This window comes from Chaetura pelagica, unplaced genomic scaffold (assembly GCF_000747805.2).
Source record: "Chaetura pelagica isolate M959 unplaced genomic scaffold, ChaPel_1.0 scaffold18, whole genome shotgun sequence".
NCBI lineage: Eukaryota > Metazoa > Chordata > Aves > Apodiformes > Apodidae > Chaetura > Chaetura pelagica.
Window position 1 is genome coordinate 656,196 of NW_009954310.1, and position 21,442 is coordinate 677,637.

Here is a 21,442-nt window from a genome sequence, read left to right on the forward strand (position 1 = left end):
AGGAATGCTTGTTTGGCAGCCTTTCCCAGCCTCCGAGTGTCTGCTGAGTTCTCTCTTTTTATTTTTCTTTTTGTGTGTGTGTGTGTGTCTCTGACACCTAATTTTTAAACTGGGTTTTGATCTTCTCTGCCAGTGTAAGTCAGGAGAGTCGCTCCAGACTGACATCAAGTGGGCATGTGCATGCGTCAGAGTGCTGCTGTCTGCCTCTCCTGACATCTTGCAGCAGAGGGGATGGGTGATGGCACATCTTTGCCTGCTGTCTTACCCCCTCTCTGGATCAGCTGGGACCTGTTTGATGTCTGTTTAGTTAGCAGTCAGCTGAGAGAAGACAGGGCAATGGGAAAGAAAAGAAACAGCTAAGCCCTGGTATTTATATACAATCTTCATGCTCTCACCCATTCTTTCCATATATATTATATGTTGCTTTTGCAATTAAAACACATTACTTAAGGAGAAGATAATATTTCAAGCTGAAAAGCGAATTGGAAAGCTGTGCTTTTCATTTACATGAGTTAAACACACAAGGGACAGCTGGAAAGGCAGTTACAATTAGACTAACCATTAGGATGCATTAGATGACATTAACCCAAGACCTCTCAAGTCCACTGCAAAGCTGTCGGGCTGCAAAGCAGTTTTAAAAGCAACCTAGAGCTTTAAAGTGACACTCGTGTTCAGTGCAAAGAGTGAAAGGGATTTTTTTTCTTCTTCGTGACATGGCACACGATCAGTGTTGCTGCTTCTAGACTACAGGGGCTTGGCACTTCTTCTAAAGTCTTTATAAGGTTGGAATCAAATGTTGCAATAACCCTTTCACTACTGCAAAAGTATTCCAGCAATGCTATGCAGAATGTACCAGCAAGTACAGTCAGATGAGGGTGTGACCAATCAGACACCCTTCCCAAGTATTGCTTATTCATCTTTCCCATGTGTAGTTCTTAAGACTGAAAATTATCTATCTTCCTGGTAAAGAAAGAAAAAAATGCTGAGCCACTGAAGAGCTACAGAAGCCTTACTGCTTTTGCAGTATCTACCATGGCTACTTATCTAGGCTGTTATTTTTCTCCCGGGATACAACATCCAACATCATGAGTCACCAAAAACAGACCATGAAACACCATTCAAATATTAAGAGACTCATAGGAAGCTTGAAATGAACTTAAACTCCAGAGTGCTGGCAACCCCGACTACCTCCTGAGATTTCACTCACATAATAATGAATTATTAACTAAAAAAAAGAGTGGTGTGTGGAAAAATGAAGCCACTAGCTTGTATGTGGCTAGAGATCTACAGACATTAAGAAGACATTTAAAAATACCAACCTTTTTCCAAATGTCTCCTTAGTTATGGGAGGAGACTTGTCAATGGGACATCATAAATGTCTTAAGGGAAAACAATAATTCACAACCAGATGCACTGCTGAGACATGTTTGAAGTCCCAGAGGCTCTACCCTATCTCACTTGCATCAAACTACCTGATCCTCTTGAAGTCACTAGCAAGCTCCTGTTTGTAAAGCTGCAGAAAATCAGTCATAGCTTTTCACAAAAATGCTGAGTTGTCCATGTCAAGAAAATTATAAAAAGTCAGGCTATGGGCAAAAGGGGGAGAGGGTTAGAAAAAGAGAGCATTGTTTATGGAACATGAAAAGCTCCAGCGACACAATATATGGAATTTGGAGGGGAAAAGGCTCTCCTTTCTTTCTGTACAATTCAAATAATGCCAATGGCAGACTGGATATTCCCTGAAACGAGTTAGAAAAGCACAGGGCTGTCAAAGCAATTTAGAAAGGGAATGCTGAAGTAAACATGGTGAGGTTTTTTTTTAAGCTTTAACGCTTGGAAGACCTGAACGTTACCCTACATAGTGTATGCTTTACATAGAACAGAAAGAAGTATTAGCTGAATGTCCATCCCAATGTGAGGAGACTGCATGGACATTTAAAGAAAATGTGTGGAAGCATCTCAAGATGCAGTCAGCTCAAGCATGATATTCAACATGTACACACAGCTCCAACCTTTTTTAGGCAGTTTTAAGTTCTGATAAATGAAAAAAAAAAAAAAAAAAAAAAAAAAAGCCTTATGAAGTCCCACTGCTGACTTGGGGTTGTAATCTTCTGTAATTTTTCCTTCTCCCATAAGATGCTCTAGAGATGAGAAGGCCAGACTGGCACTTTTCATTTCTCTCATGTTTACACATTCATGAAGATGGAGATGGACCATTAAGAGCAAAAGACCCTGAACTAATATCTTCCATAACCCTGTCCTTCTTTCTATTCTTTTGCCTCCTTACTCCATCTGTAAGTAGGAGCTAACCCCTGAATTCGAAGGGCTCTTTGGACCTTTTGACTAATTTGTCCAGGAAAAGCCTCTTTCAGCCTTGTATCAAGTGCATGAAATACTTTATTCTCCTTTGTTATGGAAATATGGTTTCCAGCATTTTGCATTATTCCATTTTCACTGAGGACAAGTAAGAGAAAGGACAAACAGTTTATTACTACTTTTACTTCCCTACCTGTCCTTTTAATTTAGATAGATAGATAGATAGATAGATAGATAGATAGATAGATAGAAACAACAACAACAAAAAAATTGATTATCATATTATTTGTATGTAAACCTATGAGACTAAAGAAATCACAAGGCTTCTATTCATCAGGGTCTAGACCAATTATATCCAGTAAAACTGCTTGGTTATATACTTTATTTCTCTAAGGATTTCTGTTCTTTAAAATATCACTTTCATGGAAGAGTTTCTATCAAACAGAAGAAAAGCTGCACAGTTTGCCAATTCAGGGAGATAGTGTATTCAAAGTCTTGCTCACTTGCTATTTGAAAGACTTATTACCTGGTGAGCAATCTTACCAGGACTCACTTGTTTAAATTATCTGCATTAATGGATGACCTGAAACTTAAAGAAGTCTGTCTGGCTTTCTCTTACATAAAGCTTACTGTCTAATACACTCCTGACTTGTATGTTTGAAGGGAATGGGGCTTGGTTTTCTGTTTTTCTGACACTGGCTTATGACTGAGAAGCTAAGAATCAGTTCAACAAACTGCATTCATGCAGTCTGAGCTGCCTACATACTTCTATATTACTTCTCCAGAGTGGGGAGAGTGGGAGTGTAAACTGGAGTATGGGAATCTAGGAACTAACCAAATTTTTTTCCTCCTGTAAATAAAAAAAATTTCCTTTGATAGTTTTAATTACACTCAGGCAGACAACATGTTGCTGTTGTTTTGGAGGAGGGGAGGGGGATAATTCCACTTTAGAACAGATTTGTTTATTTGTTTCCATCAGAACAGAACTTGAAGTATTTTGAGGTTTAATTAGCAGGTTGGCAGCCTCCCTCGTAACTCTTTCACAGATTACTCTGGATGTTGAAGCTTAGTATAAATCAATCTGACATGACTGCGATGCGCTCTGTAGAGCTTCTGACAGCCACCAGGTGTCTCTATGAACTGTCCCAGAAAGGGTGTGAGTCTTGGCTAACAAACAAGCCTGAACTGACATTCAGTCTCCGCAGAAGCCTGTTTGTTTGTCAGTAGTTATAAAAAACTGTCTTTAATAAATGTCACCTAAAAGGAGAAAGCATGATCTTGTGTATCATGACAGCTCTATCCAAATAACTGAGCAGTACTAGTACTAGCGAAAATATATTTACAGAGTCAAAGAATGGTAAAACAAGGGACTACATCTGGAAGTAGTAAAGGAAAACCTTAAATATGTTCGGAAAAAGTTCCAACAGTGGAAGTCACTTAGACAAAGGAATACGTTGCTAGTTGAGAATGCATGAGGCAACGCTAGGAAGAGGTGCTTCAGAGATGAATTTTGAATTTTATCATAACAACACTATTTGGCTGTGTCATCAAGAGCATTAAAACCCATGCTGACTCTCAGAACCCAAAATCTCATAAGCTGAAACCTACATCTGCATTTGGGCAGCAGCAAAGCAAACAGTAAATGCTGTCTGCACAGAGCAAGGGATTAGGACCTAGAATCATGTTGAAATACAGGAAACAGAGACTATGTCAGGGAGACGTCATTGTTCCAATAGTCACTGGGTCCAAGGAATTAGCCAAAATGGAGTTTTACTGACTGACTCTTTTAAACTTTACTCGGCACTTAACATAAGGGAAACAGAATGGGTAACAGATACAGAAGTTGCTCTAAAACCAAGCAGCAAACAAGCATTGCAAGAAAAAGGCTAATTTTTTTGTTCAAAGGCTGAACTAAGCAGTTGATCTCCTTAGTGATGGAAAGAAGACACTTCTTTGCAGCAGAGAAAAAGATGAGGGACTGAAAGTCTAACATATGACTACTTCTTTCATCTGTCTCCTCAAGTGAAAGGGTAAGTTGGTTGTTTGTGGTCCAAAGGCAAGAGATCTAGGTCATCTGACCTACAAAGAACAGAGTTCTGCAGCTGCAGCAAATGCAAGACCTGTATTTATACTACAGCCTATGTGGCTTCCATGTATGTTTTTTTTATTTCTGAAATTAACTTCCAAGCTAAAACAATGTAGGAGAGCCCTCCCTCATGAAATGTGGAGGTGAAGCTGTCTTGTCCTACCCCCCCTTTTGATCCAAAATTACTTCAAGAACAGAGATCTGACCTGCCCAAAATCACATACTAAGTCTCTTATGGTCAAAGAATAATTCATAAGCTTTAAAGAACTGTCACTTTCCTGAGGTCTGTAAAGAAGAGATTCTATAAAATCACCCTGTCTCAAGAAATCCCCTAGTCAGGCACCCTGGTGCTGTGTTAGAGAGCTCCCATCAAGGAAGTACCCAAGGATTTTCTCCTCCATTAACATATTCATCCAAAGCTGCTAAAAGCCTTTGTTCTCTGTTGCTTTACACATTTCAGCAGGGAATAAAAATTGTATCTCAAGAAAAAAAGTTAAGAGTTGGGTCTTTTCTGTCTTCAATGTGTAAAAGCAGAAAAATGTCCATTTGAGTCAGACACTAGACTGTTGTTTTGCTGGTGAGACTCCTGGATGTTTCTAGCTTCACTTTAAATTTGAAATTGATATATTTGAAGGACTTTTTTTCCCCCCTCAAAATACAAATAATTACATGAACACTGTTTCTGTTTTAAAAAAAGCATTTTCCCCAAATAAACAGCTCCTGCCATCTTGCAAACATAGAACTGAAACTCAAAGGGACATGTCAGGATTGTCTCTAAGGCCCCAAAACAACTCTTGCCTCCTGCTAATACAGCTGGCCTGCAAGCACAGCCCTTGATAATCTTGGAATAGTGTATACAGAGCTCATGGGATCCAGGTGACATAGCATGCTTCATGGATCATGTGAGGAATATCCTAAATATGGAGAATGTGCTAGAGAAGAAAAAGTGATGGGTTACTGCTGTGTCAGAGCTTCATATACTCACCAAGTCTTTGACACATCCCACAATATTTTTAGACGTTTCAAGTTTAATTTTGTTGGGCTCTGCATACTGTTACAGATTACCCATTCTGCAGGCCACATCCAGCTGCTGCTGCAGCAGCTTTGCCGTTAGTCTACTGCATGCTGGGCAGAGCAGCCACAGGAGATGACAGAACTCTGGCATAACTGTCTCTGTTTTCCATTCCCTCTGTCTTGCAGCATTGTTCATGGCATTCCACTCCTAAAGTTTGTGCTGTCACAGGAGTCCTTGCCTAGAGCTTGCAGCTCTCCACTGCAGCAGACACCAGTCTCAGTGCTTCCATCTTGCTGTGGATTGAGTGGAGTAACCACTGGATAAGTAGATACCAGCACTGTGTAAGGCATAGGTAGCAAAGCCCAGAAGGGAACCACAGAGCCTTTTTGGGACTCACTGGCCAAGCCAACAGCCACTGGCTGCTCCCCTCTCAGTAGTGCTGAAGACTCCCAAGAGTGGACTAAAATTTGAAGCAAACACTTTTCCTTAGAGAGCTAAGGGACTGGTTTGGCTTTACGTTGTCTAGAACTAACCTAGTCTCATTTTTCAGGCTTGGAAACTGCTTTTACATGTCTACGTGTATATAAAGAACTCTGTCTCCAAACTGGGGTTCAAATCTGATAATGGCCAACTCAGGATATTTAAAAGTGACAACAGATATTCTGAATCATTGCTGGCTAATTCTTTACAGCCTGTGGCCTGAACTGAGTGTGAATCCATGGCCCCTTAAACACCTCCTGCAGTTCAATGCGCTGCCTTACACTTGGAGATCCCTTTCCTCTTCATAGCAGAAGACAGATGCAGGTCAACATTACTCTCTCCTTACAGACTAAGAGTCTGATTCAGGCCCATTGGCCAAAATGGTGGATCGACCCAGTCAGGCCTGAGGCAGACAAGTTCTCTTTCTGAAATATAGTTCTTCTTTCTCCCAAACGAGAGCAAGGACATCCTCTTCCATTGATCCCAAATGTGGCGGGGAATTCAAAGGGCTTCAGACAAAAGGAAAGGCACATTTGCTATAGTAAAACCAGTATTTTTACTGTTTTGATAAGCGCAATGGAAGATAAAAGGTCTTGGAAGGCATTTACTCTACTCCACACTGGAGTGCTGCTAAAGCCAGCATGGCAAGAGACTATAACCCTGTAAACATATGTTGTGTATTAGATTCTGATCTGGCAGCCTGCATTAATTTTGTTTTTTTAAGGCTCCAGCAAGTTCCAAATACACTTCCATGTTTGTGTTCCAGCAAAATAGCGAAAGGCAGAATGCTTGAGCGACGGGGACCCTGGAATGCACTGGACTATAAATTAGCCAAAAAAAAAGCCTCCATTAGTGTTGGCACATCAGGCAGAGGATGACAAAAATATCAGCAAATACTTTTTTCTGTCCCTTTCTCCCAACTTTTTCTTTTTCCAGTGTGAACTTCACAGCTGCCGAGAATGGCAACAACTTTAGTCTTCTCTATTTCAACTATCTATGTCGACAGAGGTGACAAAGGAACACCTTCCTAGACAATTTCGTTACTCCCAACTCCCCAGCAAAACAGCACCCCACAGAGCATCCTCTCAATAGCAATTAGCCTGGGTCCCTGTAGGCACAGACAAAGAAATTCTTTCAAGAGGCGTTTTAGACTTCTCCAGATTGAGAGTTCCGGCTCATATAAACAAACACTGTTACAAGAGGCAAAGCTGATACGGATTTATGCAAAGAATGTATAGACTGCATAAGCAGATTGATAATTGATGGAGCTGACAAGCATTTTCTAATAGAACACAAGTATGTGCAGACTGAATGGTTTCATATACATGCCGATCCAAAGACAGTATAAATTTTTAACCCATTTTATACCTAATCATTCAATTGAAGGAAATACAAGCATTTCTTTTTTCCTCTTGGGTATTAATCTTGACCTCCCAAAGCCTGATTATTGAGAAATAAATCCATTACACTTATTATTATTGCAGAAAACAAATCTGCATATGCCTGGTACAGGATGATTTCTCTCTTAAAGATTGTCTGAGAAAAGAATGTTTGACTACTTTCTAGTCATTAATTACTCCTTTTATGTCCCACAGCTTAAACACAGCACTTTTACTCTTAACAAAGCACTGAGAGTTTAGCTGCACAAGTTTGGAGAATTTCTGGAGAGACTCTCTTGGCTAATATGGAGTTTCTTTTGTTGTTGGCTCCCATGCAAGCCAAACCACTGCTTCTACAAGTCCAGCTGCAGAAACCAAAGACGCTAGTAAAGGTATTGAGCAAAGTACTGTCCCACCTGGCAGGAGATCATGATAATTCATTGTGCATGGAAGAAACTGTGAAATTTTGAACTGCATGGGAAGAAAGAACTAGTATTGTAACTGCTCCCCCGCAGAAATGAGATACTCAATGTTTTATCAGGCTGCAGCAGGTTGAGAGATGAAGCTTTGTTATGCTTCACTCATTCACCCCTTATAATCAGGAGACAGGCATCTAACTCATTTGCTTTATGGCCTCATACCCTAGGCATTATGAAATATTCTGAATGTTGCCCCCAAGGTAACCACCTAGGGAAATAAGATTTAGTTAGTCTTGCCTTAGCCATGACCCCATTTACTTTGGTGAGGAAATCAAAAGCCACACCAAGTTGATCATCTTCCGGAGCCTATGTCCCCATAAAGACACTGAAAGAACGGAAGGGGCTTTATGGAAGCACACCGTCTCCAGTCATATTCAAGCTGTAAGCAACTGCAAAATACCAAGTAAACTACGTTAGTTCTTCAGCAAGAGGTGGATGAACAGCCATATGGACTTACATCTGAGGTGTTTCAGGCCCGTTACTATGTACAGCCAAAAGCAGAGGCCTAGGGAAGAATGTATTCAATATACATCCCGTATTAAAAATGTTGTAGGTCAGGCACAATTCTGCCATCCTGTTGGGAACCCAGCAGCAGGTCAACTTGCTATGACCAATCAAACATCAAATGACACACTGCTGTATGCTAATGGCCTCCTACCCCAACCCCAGCTGCAGCTGCCTTTGAAGAAAGGTGCAATGCCTTCTGAATGGATGTACACACCGAATAAAGTCTTTAAAAGCATGTGAGTACTAAAGCTGTCATCAAAATGTACTGAGCAATTATGGGTTGAAGGTTGAACTATTATTACTTCATGCCCTCCGATTCCCCTCCCCTCCAGGGTGGGAAGAAGGGGGGAGGATTATTCATTTGTGTTCAAGCACTTCATTAATGTTTATAAGAGAATCCAAACACGCAAGCAAAACAAGGACAAAACCCTCCAGCCAGACGTGTGATGCGATAAATGTCACTGGAGCAAATATTTAGATCTGTTTACAGAGAGGCCTATTAAGTCCTTTTTGAAAAGCTGTGCAGTGTTGTGGCTTGGTCTCTGCCTAGCAGCTCCAGCGTAAACAAATGGAAGATGGCTAAGTCTCTCTCTCTCATTTTGTTATGACATCTGGAAACCTAAGGAGGTTGGGAGAAGCCAACTGGCTGCCCTATTGAGATGTCTAGCAACAGGGCCTGCTTTTTGAATGATGGCAGGACATGCAAAGTGAAACTGCTGAGTTCTCCAACCTGTGCCAAAATCAGTGGATTTTCAACACAATAATCCCTCAACAAAAGTTGTTGCAACACAAAAGACTTCGGTTCAGTGCTAATGATGCAATTCTGTGCTCTCTGCCATTTGTGTTTGAGAAAATCGGTTTAATTAAGGACTAAAACAGGGTGCAAAGATGGGCGGATCTCCTTGGTTTGCCAAGGGATGGTGATGTGTCCCATAACCCCTCCCCTGAGTAACTGTAGGTTCTGGAATTTGCAGTCAGCCTAGACTTCTGTAGCATGTCCCCTTCACATCACCATCTCACTGACTCTAGTTCCTCCGCATATACATATTTCTTCTTCTAAGAGTATTAAATAAGTTGAAAGTGATAACAAAAATTTATAGACGGATAAATCACATTCTTAGCCCCAGATGTAAGAATGTATTTAGGATAGTTCAGCTTCTGAAGTCATGCCTCACTTTCCAACATGTTATATAAGGCCTACAGATATAAAGCAGTCCTATATGTATATAGTAAAGAAAAGAGTTCCTTACCCAGATGCCCACCTTGCTTTCTTTCTGTTTGGAAGGACTGATGCTCAGACCATACAAATGTACAGGACTGCATGAGATCTCTAGCACTGCTGGCTGAATCAGGAAAGGGAAAACTGAACCAAAACACTTTCTATTTGAAACTCTCCTTCTGACTTAGGGAGTTTAGTTCATTTTTTTCCCATCATTAAGAATTCAACATGAAATCACAGGTAACCACTCAGTCTGCTTTTTAACTCTATCTAAATCACAAACACATTAGAAGAATATTGACTTCTTTTTTTCTTTTCTTTTCTTTTTTTTTTTTTTTTTTCTGCCTAATGATCTTAATGAATTATTAGACTAAACAAAACTTATTTCTACACAAACCAGTGTACAATTTCTACATAAACCTTGTACAGTTTTGAGGACCACAGGCATACAAGTCGGGTTCTAGGTCCAAGGACTACATACTTGTTTCATTTGTCTGGACAGGAACCACAGTGAGCTTTACCCTAGAGAAGAGAACAGATGCCAAGTCTTTTGGGATTCTCCCATTAGTATCTCAGGTCTATGCAATCTTGGCAAAACACAGCCCTTCCTTCCCTGACGGATAGGGATGATGGATCACTAGACATGATAGTGGTTAGCTTGTTTTTCTCTTAAAAAAATATAAAAGCACTCTGATACTTTGGTGTGTTGGAAGAACAAGAACATATATCTGACCACCCAACTAAACAGTAAATAGATGTTGGTTGTCTCTACTGTGTAACAAGGTTCAATCTTTTCAGACTTAAACTTTCAAGAGGAAAATTTTTTCTAGCTGACTTTCCCTTTTTAATTGCTCTCCCTGACTAATTCTTGCAGAAAATACATGACAGCTTAGTGGCTTGGTCTCAAACCGCAGTCCCTTCCATGATGCTGTGTTCAGCTGCACTCTCTGTTCTTGATGTGTTTTGCTACCTTAATACACTAGACTCATTAGGAATGCCAGGTCTTGAAACCCTGTCAGTAGCATGCCTAACATCCACAGGGAAAAGAGACGAATCCCTTCCCCTGTTTTTATTTAGGTACCTCCTGCTCCTCTGTTTTCAAGCTAACCCTTGGGGTTATTTATACTGCATGACCTTGAGATAAATGGCATTTGGCAGTCTGCCGGATGACTTTGTGTTTCAAATCAAATGTTCTCAGTTTCTCCCCCTAACAATAGGAATAATTCCTGAATGCCTTTTTGGGGTGTTTTTTTTCCCCATCTCATTGCCTGCCACGGAACTGTTTGGTAACTACGTCAGGGTTGGTGAACTTTAGCTTGACTTTCATGTTAGATGCAAGTACCAAGTGGTGTGTGTGGTTTTCTTCTGTGGTTTGGTGTGTGTGTGTTTTCTCTTTGTCCCAGAGTGTCTGTACTGCCGGTGTTAGAGCTACAATTGTTGTATATAAAGCAAAGATCTCTTGAATGATCTGCCAAAGGCTTTATCTCTGAACTATCTTTGTCTGTACTTGCTTTGCCATTAACCAGTTTTGACTCTATTCCATAATGGCTAGAGTTGCTTTGCCTTAACTGATATATATCAAAGAGAACTGCTAAAATTAACTGCTCATGAACTGTGTCCAGGATGTTAGATTGACTCATCTAGAATCCTTCAGTGAAGAAACAGATTTACGATGTGTTATGACATTGTTACTTGATGTGTTGCACAACAACTCAATTTTAAAAAATGAAGAGTGCTCCATTAATAAAAGATAAATCTTTCCAGTGTAATTCAAATGAATCTGCAACAGCTTTAGAGAGAGCACGATAAGGGATCTCGTGTGGGTTTTAGTGATTGTGTTTTGCATTCCTAAGGATATCTTCCACTGGGATCTCTTTGTCAGTAATGACAAATTCCATCCAAAATATGCCAAAAATATTACACCTTTTGGGAGATTATAGTTCTTTGTAGCTCCCAAGACACAAAAGGGTACTACTACAAGGGATTCTTAACAGTTAATGTTTGCAGGTTTGATAATGAACACCAAGTGCACCCAGCTATGCTTTCTTTCAACTTCAGAGCCATGATTTGCTGAAGTCTCTAAATGGTTCCTCCCTTACAAGGTTACCCAGTCATAGTCAACAGCAAGCAAATGCTCAAAGCAGTTCAGTTTCTTCCTCTGAAAAAAACCACATATTTATAAATTAAGATATAAATAGATTAATGGTTTTTTAAAGCAAGCAGTGTTACATTGCTGGAACATGAACCAGTGTAAATGCTGACCTTAAAATATTAAATTTCTAGAGCGTGTTTCAGATTCATACATGTTAAAGGCTCTCTCTCTGGGTACTCAGCTTCAACAAAAATGCCTTTGAAAGTGAGCTTGAATTATATACTGTACAGTGTGTCTCATTTCACAGCCAAGCCACTTGAGTTAATAAAGAAAATCCTTCCTGGCCTCACACAATTAGCTGGGTACAAAGCTAGTCAGTGCAAGTCTGCATAGAGCAACAAGCCAATCCATAAAGATGAACAGTGTTCCATGTCTGTGAACGCCTGCTGTCTTGACCCTCTGAAAATCACCTCACCACCAAAAGACCTGGATTACTTCAGGATGGTATAACCTGGTCTCATGGGTTGATGCCCACACCCTTAAGCAAAGAAAATAGCTCCCTGGTGTTCTACAAATGGAAAGGAGAAATGCTGAAGGAACTGAACTTCAGTTTGCTTGCAGCTGTTTACCCATAGAGCATCCCAGTTGTTTGAAGGCCAGGCCATATTAGAATTGTTTTGGCCTTAACTTAGTACTAGAAACTTGAGTTTAGTTCTATGTCTTAAGGAGTTATTTGCTTCAACCAGCAGATTATGAGCTTTTTCTGAGAATGCTCTTTCTAGCTTTTTCCTGTATAAATCAGGAAACAAAGCTGTTATCAAAAATAAGCACTTTCTGTATAGTTAACTCATAAAAACAATCATTTGGAGATTCTTTAGTACACTTGCACCTCTCTTAATCCTGTGATATCCCAAAAATAAATAATCGTCTGAGCTTGAAAGCAAACTACAAGTTAGCGTCCCAGTTGGCTCTCACAATGTCAGGACCAGCTCTTCACATGGTGTAAGGTTTAGCTCTTTTGCAATTAATGGTGCTATGATGATTTTACCAGTGCTTTAGAACCACTGAGACACAGTGGGACGTTTCTCATCACACTTCGCTGCTGGAATAACATTAACCTCTATGATAATTTATTAAATAGTAAATGAATCACAAGCCAGAAATACAAAGGCCTGAAAAAAGTTGAGTATGTTTCTTAAATCATCCTTTTGCCCTCTCCCCCTCTGCTGACTCTGAAAACTCCTATACTGGGAGCATTTTGTCTCACATTTAAATAAATATTCCCCATCACTATTATGCTGTCACCTGTAATAGGAAAAGCCTGTGAGGAATCAAAGGAAAGTAAAATTTGTGCAGTGGCAGAAATTGTACAGAGAATAATCAGTCTTCATTGTGATTGTTAACAAAAATGAGGGAGCCTAATGGAGATCCTGGATTTAATAGTCTCTAAAATACTGAGGGGACACATTCAAGACATACAATCTCCTACTTTAAAGAAATATTTTCCTGTCTTCCTCATGAGTTGACTTTTATTAAAATGGAAAGAGGTTTGAAAATAACTTGAAGATTTCTGTTTCCTTTTTCTCATTCCTTGGCTCACAAAGGGAACCTGGTAAATATTGCTTTGCCCTATGAAGGCAGCTTCTTCTCTGTTTAATGCATTGGGCATACCTGTATCTCCCAGTGGGTACCCCAATACAAGAGTTAGGGTAGAAGAAGAAAGTTTGATGTGAAGAGGGAAAAAGCAGTTAGTGTTATTCCCTTAATTGTGTTCTTACAGCTAACATGTTGGCTATGACAGAGTAGCCAGCTTTTCTCCATCTCAGTGAACTCTGTGATGCTGTGGGGATATTCAAGCATGAAGAACCTCTGGACTGGAATTAATTTGAAAGCTTTCATAACTTCCACGTAAACTTCCATGTTAGAAAAGAAATGAGAACACTTCTCTTTTTTAAATTTTTTTTATAGTCCTTTCTGTTTGCCAATAGGAGTTTCTGGGAATGATCCTGTGTTATCCCTGGCTTCAAGGGACACTGGAATGAGTACAACATACAGGGTCTGATTCATACCAAAGGTCTTTCATATTTTACACCATTACCCACTGTCATGGGCTGCAATCTTGATTCTGCAGAAGTCAGTAATGAAACTCCCTTTTGACATCTGCAAGACTCTTCAACCCTCAGTGTCGATGCAGTGCCTGAACAGAGGTGATCAGCAGCAGGCCACTGATAATAAATCTAATTACAATATTTCAAGGATGATGATTTTTTCAGGCATAACTGGCCCATGGGAGTCTATGTATGATGAGAAATGGGGTATCTAGGCCTATGTTAAATGACCCTCAGAGTGGAAAATCTAGGGTCTTTGATCTCATTCAAAATAAAAATACTTTTGCTAATGAGCCTCCTCAAGTCATACAACATCCATCCCAAAATGCTGAACACATGGTTTTAATTTACAGTTTTTAGCAACTTCCATTTATATTGTGCTAGAAGTCCTGAAATGACTTGCAGCAGAAGCTCTAAAAATTAGAAATCCAAATGGTAAGGACTGCTGCTGGAACAATCAGTGATAAAAGCAGCAGTCATCTGTGTTAATTCCTGATTGAACTTCTGACACAAGTATTTACCATGCCCCTTATAACGCTCTGTGCATTTAAAAGACAAGATCCAATCAACAATAACAATTACACAAGGCAGCAACATTGGGTTTTTTGAACATCAGAAAAAGCAAATCCATGGAGATAAATGAGAAGCTACAACTACTGGCTATTGTGATGGACACAACTAGTCTCACATTTTAGCTGCATGTCTGTTCCCACTTCACAGAGTATAAGCCTTGTTCTAATTCCAGTCCAAGAGCAGAGATATTAAGTTAAAACACTGATATCTGCAGTTTTGAGCTCTGCAGGTACCAGTTTAACTTCTGGTTTCTCCAGTGAGCTGGAAACCGTAATGCTTTATAGGTTATAGAAAGAATATTAGGTTCACAAACTGTTACAATATTCAGAAAAATGCCTTAGTGACTGCAGGCTATAAATAATTTAAAAGCTTCACAAAGATACTGAAGTTTTGTGATGAACCCACAGTGTTTTCTGCAGGTTTTAAGTCCATTAGCATCTAGGATCTGAATTGCTTGTCAGCTTGAAAGAGGGATTTGGGAAATTGTGTGGGCATGAGGGAGATACATTTCCCTTCAAAATAAGGCTCTTGAAAGTTCAAAAAGTGAAGTTCCCAAAACACTGGTCATTGCTGAAAATCTCCATTTTGTGCTATCCTAGACACTGTGTTCTGGGGAAGTCATTTCACAGTCCTTCATCTAAGCATGCAGGGAACACTTCTAATAGGAGCAAAAGATGAAAGAAATCACCCAATTTTCATGTAGTTCAAGCAGTAACTGATTTCTGCTGCCTCTTACCTATCTCATCAGCTCCTAAAGACAGTGAAGAGATTAATAAGTTTTCAGTGTAAAGCCCAGCACAGGGGAAACCTGCTATTTTACAGTATGTCCCTCTGAAGTCCACAGGCATGCTTTGCCAGGAGCCCTGCAGCTCATCTCCACAGGAGTGCAAGGTGAATGAGTGCCCTTGCTTAAGATCATTTCTGGCCTTTTCAATACAGGAACCTCTGACTAGCTTGAATGATGTGGGCTGGCTTTCAAATGTGGACTGCTACTCACTAGGGAGCTGAGGAGAGGCTGTTAAAGACTTTCTGAGGACTGTAGGTTGCACTATACTTGAGGTTGAGGTTTTTAAGATCAATGGTTCTTTCTGTTTATAAGCAAAGTACTCTGGGCCTGGGGCAGGAACCTGACTGCTGTTGAAACAGTATCAAACCCAACGCTGACAACAGAGGAAAATCATTGCTGGGGAGGTATCCTTTACTGAAGAGGGGGGTATTTTGCACTTACTTAGTGGGCAGCTCAGAGGTGGCAAACAGCTCCAGGGAGTTTTGAAAGCAGCATTAGTACCTAAGTATGGGGATGGAATTGGGTCATCTGTCCCTCTTTCAATCCCTTTCTCCAAAGCAGAGCTTGGGGAGAGAATGTGCCTCCTGGGGATTTCTTTCTGTTAAAGCCCACACTACAAGGATGAAATTCTTGCCTAAAAATTACTTCAAGCAGCACCCATATTTTTGCAAGCAAACCAACCAGCAGAGTCCTCTTCAGGACTGTTCACAACAGGCAGGTACACCTGTCTTGGGCTTGGATCTTACCAAGGGAGGTGTTAAGGATCAGAGGGAAAGGAAGGGCTCCCATCTAACTTGTTCTACAAACGCTTCTTGCAGTTTTATACACAATAAATACAACAGATAAATTGCCAGCTGCCCCTCCAGCCATCATTAACTGACTGGCTTTCTTCTTAATGCCAGGGTGGGCTTTTCAAGGAGGCTGTGGTGAAGAAGCACGCAGTAACTGGCTGTAAAGAGCAACACGTACAGTTAGTTTTAGCTATAAAACAGCAGCTGCTGATCCTTTCAGGTGTCACTGTGACTACTGCAGTTTTAATGCCTGCATAGTTTCACCCTCAGCAGTTCCCCTGGTAAAGATGTAAGGCATCTCCACTGGCATTCAAAGGGAGCTAAATGGAAAGTTTTCCATTTCTGCTGTATGAATTTCTACCCCAAGGTTAATTTTGCTGAGGGAATTTTTTTACCATAGGGTGTGAGGGGGTGAAGGAGGTGATAGTTCAGTTAAAGCCAGCAAGCTGAAAAGTATGTGCTCTGTGTCTAACTATGTATAATCAAACCTTTTAACAATATTTCTTTCAACAATATTCAGCAACCAAAACAGATGACACTAAGCTATATTTTATGGCTCTTGCCCTTTTCATTAAGCCTGAAATTGTTAACAGCAAAAAGGGACAATTTCTTTTAGGTAAAAAAAACTTTTCATATTAAAAAATAAAATTTTAAAACAATAAATAATACTCTCTTAAATAAATTACAGATTGACAGAACTCAACTAGTTCTGCAACAGCCCTTTAATGCAGTTCAGAAAACTCTGAACCTGCATCTCTCATTAGATTAAACAGGCAAGTATCTCTTGAATGTCATCCATACCAGTCCCTGTCAGCTCCAAGAATCCCAGCTTTGTGATCACAGAAATGTTTAAGTTTTCAAGGGGACAGGAGAGATGGAATAGTAGCTCCAGGCCATGGCCCTGTCTATATATTACTGTCATGCTGTTTTGCCATGGAAGGTCCAGCTCCAGGGCTGCAGATCTGTCAGTGACCAAACGTGATGGACCACCCATCAGCCTTTTATTAACCAGCACTTGTTCCCCCTCTAATCCTATCACTAGAGTAATCAAAGCTGCCATGTCCCAGGGTTTGATGGAACAGCAGGACCTGGGAAATGAAGCCTGATTTTGTTAACAAAGTAATTCCAGCCCCTTGAATGCTGTCTCATTGGTAGAAAGCAGGGAGACAGGTTTATTTGTGCAGAGAATGAGGCGGCAAAGAAATGAAAGGGGAAGAATGGTGAAGTGTGAAGTTTAATCTGGCACAGTTTAAGGTTTCTTTCTTTGAGGCTGTCCCTGATCCAATCAACACAGGTTTGATATTTAACATCTCCCCCTGCAGTTGGAAATGGTACTGACCGGAGAAGACCTGAGTCAGGGCTTCACAAGCCCCCAGCAGCAGAGGGAGAGAAAAGGGGGTTCTGGGGTCTTCCCTCTGAACTGATGGCTTCCCCACAGACAAGTCAGGATGGAGTCCAGCCCTGACACAGAATTCCCTTCGCAAACACTGGGATTCATGGCATCTGGCATGGGCTGAATGCAGATTCTCCCTGAAGAAAGCAAGCTTGGGATGGAATGGGAGAGGTATTTTATTTCCAAGAAGGGAGGCATATCAACACTGCCTCAGTCTGGGGATCCTGCTGAGAGACAGGATCAAACATGAGAAAGAGCTACCATCCACCTCCCAAGGGCAGAGGGGTTTGGGAAGAGGAGTAAGACCTTCCCCTTGGCTGACCACTTTTAGTGAGAAGATGATGTTGCTTGAGGGCGCTGATTGGGTCCCCACCACAGTCCTGGGTGTGCAGCGTGAACATAAACAGACCTGAGTAGCTGTAGGATTCATCGTCACCATCGTCCTTGCTCCAACAGCAATACATGTCAGCCTGGGGAGAGCTTTTCACCACAGAGTTTTGTGAGGGTCACAAAGGACACATGGACTCACAGCCTGTCATGGTGCTGGCTGCGGTGCCCATGCTGGCATCCCAACACAAGAAGGGAATTCCACCTGCCTCTCACCAGCTGTTGTCAGTCCTGGCTCACTTGATTTTGCATTTTTCAGGTCATTCTCTAAATATCCATGCTGTCAGACCAAAAAGTTGTCTGTTTCTTCTTTGCAGGGCCTCTCAGCTCCTCCTGTCTCACCACCAATTAAAACCCTGAAACTTCACATACCAAGGAGTGATGAGTCGACCCAAACCTGATCTCAATTCCCTGTTGCCAGGATCCCAACCCATCCTTTTGCTGCAATGCAGACACCTTGCCACCAGCTATACAATACCCAGAGCCTGGACTTTGTGTGACCAGCAGCTGCCAGAGTCCCCGGGGAATGAGGATGCTCCCTCTGCCAGCTGTGCAGGAAAGCAGCTGGCCAGTGGGAAAGCAGGGCGATCCATGGGGAACCAGTTTGGGAGAGTGACAGAAAACACTGAGCAGAGCTTTCAAAGGGAGCAGAGCATCAAACTACAAAGTTTCTGGCTTTACAATAGAAAACAATGTGCTGTGCTCTACCTGCAAGAGCTGGCTCTCCAGGAAGCAGCCAATTATATGAGCCACCTTAATCTTTTCATCCAGCTAAGACAATCAACATTTCAAAGCCACGCACAGAACGTTTCAAAGACCGTTCCTAGTCAAAAATGCAAGTGTATCCGCAGATCAAAACCAAGTACCACACCGGGACCACTCCTAGATTTCCTCCTCCTCACAGTATCAGATTAACAGATTTGGTGCGTGTAGTCAGATTAAATATTTGCAGTAGCACAAAGCTGCCTTTGAGGGGAAGAAGTAAAAAAATAAAATAAAATAAAAATAATTCTTTTTTAATTTCCTAAGGACAAAACCACTGGACTTTGGGATAGGGGAAACAAAAGTATTGACATGATTCAGCAAAGCACAGCTTTAAAACTTGAATTCTGAATGCAGAAATTATGTGCAGTATTCCTGTAACTGTAATGCTGAAAGCAGGTAAAAACTGCTGATGCCCTTAGCAGATTTGGGACTGTAATTTATCACAGATGTTCTCATCAAACTGTGCAAACACCCTATCAGACAAAACTGCTTAATTTCTGATTTCCATTTTAGTGTGTTTTAATTATGTGTTGCTTAAGGAAGGCTCCAAGACCTGGAATTGGGAGGCAAAGCTTAGCAATAGTAATCCACTCCACTAAATTAGCACAGTAATACACCAAGCAGTAGGACTGCCAGACAGTGTGATAACATTACAAATTACTATTGTTAAACAACTAGCCAGGTGTCAGGATGCATGAGATCTAGAGGAAGCAAGAAAATAAATATCTGGTTTGTTTTGTTTAATTTAATTTTGTCTCATGTTGTTCTGGTGGCCTTGTTCCCAGAAAAAAAGTTGCAATATAGAAGTGCTCCTGAACACTCATCTAATTTAGCATCATTGTCAATTCTCTGTAAGAATTAAAATGTAAGCTATTTTTTAAATCAGCACAAACTTTTTTTTGCGTAAATTATTGTCCTTTACTTGCCAAGAGCAGTAAAACATTTGCCGTTTAGGGGAAATTTTTGTTTCTATTAAAAATATAGTGAATGAGAGAAGAACAGAATTATGGTATGAGCAGCAGTGGGTTTCATACTCTGTCCTTTTTCCTTTCTTTGTCACTCTCTCTAACAAGAAAAAAATGTAATATGATTCACATTTAAAAAGCTTCTAAGTGATACATTTTAACCAAATGCTTTGATGTGTTTGATTCTGTCATTTTTGACCAAATACAATCAAATACTACTGGATGTCAAGCATAGCTAATTATTTTTACCTCACCTTAAAGAAGGGATTCAACAGAGAGGACAGGTATTTAAACCTTTCAAACAGAACAGGGTAAAACGAATTCCTTGGTTTTGAGGATGTGTTAATTAATGCAAAGGTCCTGAGGGGCTTTCTTTTAATTATTTTTGTTGATAAACAAGAAAATCCCTCCAGAAGTGTGTGCAACCAATCTTCTCCTCTGAAGGTTGTATGCAGAGTTAAACTTCTAGGTGAGACACCACATGAAGCCAGTATTAGTGAGAGCCTTATTTACACTGAAAACAGTTCCCACTAGACTTCAGGGGAGAAGAGGGTGAAGGCACTCTAAGGACATTTTAATCACACCAAAGATCAGTCCTTTAATCCTTATTCCCTCATCACCAAGATTTTTTTATTTTTTTTTTTTTTTTTCTCAAACTAGGCCAGTAAGATAAAGCTGGAAATAACTGGTCCAAAAGTAATGAGGGAAAGCAGGTTCACAAGTAAATATCATAGCAGTAACTGACACCATCGTAAATTTCCCCTGGAATATTTGTTTTCTTCCACACACATTCATTTCCTGAATTTCTAGTAAATCTGATTTCGTATAAACACTTCCACAAAGCAAAGTCAATAGCTGTGCCTGTGCTCCTGATTAATCCACCAAAATGAAATAGATCGCATGGCTTAGTATTGTGTTGTTTAAAGGTAAATCCACCGAAAGAATTCTGGAGTTCAGTTACACCAATAACTTTTGTTTCTAACTACATGCTTTTCTTTTTGCTGAACTTTACCTGTTCTAAAATGAAAAAAAAATCTCTGTAGATTAAACACTTAATTTCCCTCAGCAGATGAAGACAATGTGAACCAATTTGTTTTGACCTGGAGTGACTACTTAAAAGACGACTGACAGTTTGCACATACTTAAATCTATTTGAACATTGTCAAAATTTCTTTTTTTCATTGCTCATGCTTCATCCTCCTCCTGACAAGTACCACAAGCTGCTTTATTTCAAAACAAACAAACAAACAACAAAAAAAACCCAAATGTTTTACCCAACTCTGGAACAGGACAGGAGGTGTGTAAGTTTCCCTCATGACTGGCAAGGAGACACACACATTCACACCCTGGGTGTTTGCCTCTCAAATAAATAAAACACATGATAAACTTGCTGGGAACACGGCAGGATTTTTGCAGGCACAAGGGAGGGCGGGCAGCCTGACAGCCAGGCTGCTGAGGGCCAGAAGTGACCCATCCCTCTGCCAGGTTTGGAGTTCACTCCATAAACCATTCTAAATGCAGGTAGAATGGCCCCAACCTCTGAGATAGACAAGCCATGAGGCCCAGGAGCCTCCTTACCTGGGAGAAGTTGAGCCCGTTCAGCGGGTGACACTGCTCCTCCACCCTCTCCACCGCACCCGTTGTCTTCTTCATCCTCTCGGCCTCCTGGGCAAGGTAGAGATCGAGCACCGGCACCCCTCTGGAGCGGATGTCCGTCTCCGTCAAGGAGTTCACCATGAGCATCACCCAGACAGGCCTCTTGCGCTCCCAGTTGCCGGCGATGGCGTTGAAGAGGTAGTCGGCATAGAGCCCTTTGCCCCGCTGGTCCGGGGTCATCCAGTGGGGCAGCATCAGCTTGATGTAGTCCAGGTGGCGTTTGAGGCGGCGGTAGAGCTCCCGGGGCAGCACGTCCTGCAGGTTCTCCCCGTGGGGCAGCATCTGGCAGCTGGCCAGTCCCGAGATGGTGTAGGGGTCGGTGAGGTCCAGCTCGAAGTAGACGCTGGAGCTGGCGTGGAAGGCAGCCTTGGAGTTGTTGGGGATGAAGTCCCACACCCGCGTGTAGGGCACGTGGATGGTGCCGAAGAGATAGGCGGGGGGGTC

At 41.1% G+C, this 21,442-nt stretch overlaps 1 protein-coding gene across 1 annotated transcript in view; it reads right to left on the bottom strand.

Moving 5' to 3' along the window:
• Positions 1-21,436, bottom strand: part of TRABD2B (TraB domain containing 2B) — a gene marked incomplete at its 5' end in the record, with an annotated part of 281,918 nt that extends 260,482 nt beyond the window's left edge. Inside the window, one exon of the mRNA XM_010004000.1 lies at positions 20,921-21,436. Within this exon, the coding sequence (XP_010002302.1) occupies positions 20,921-21,436 (516 nt within the window). The remainder of the gene's footprint in view (positions 1-20,920) is intronic.
• Between the last annotated feature and the right edge of the window lie 6 nt (positions 21,437-21,442).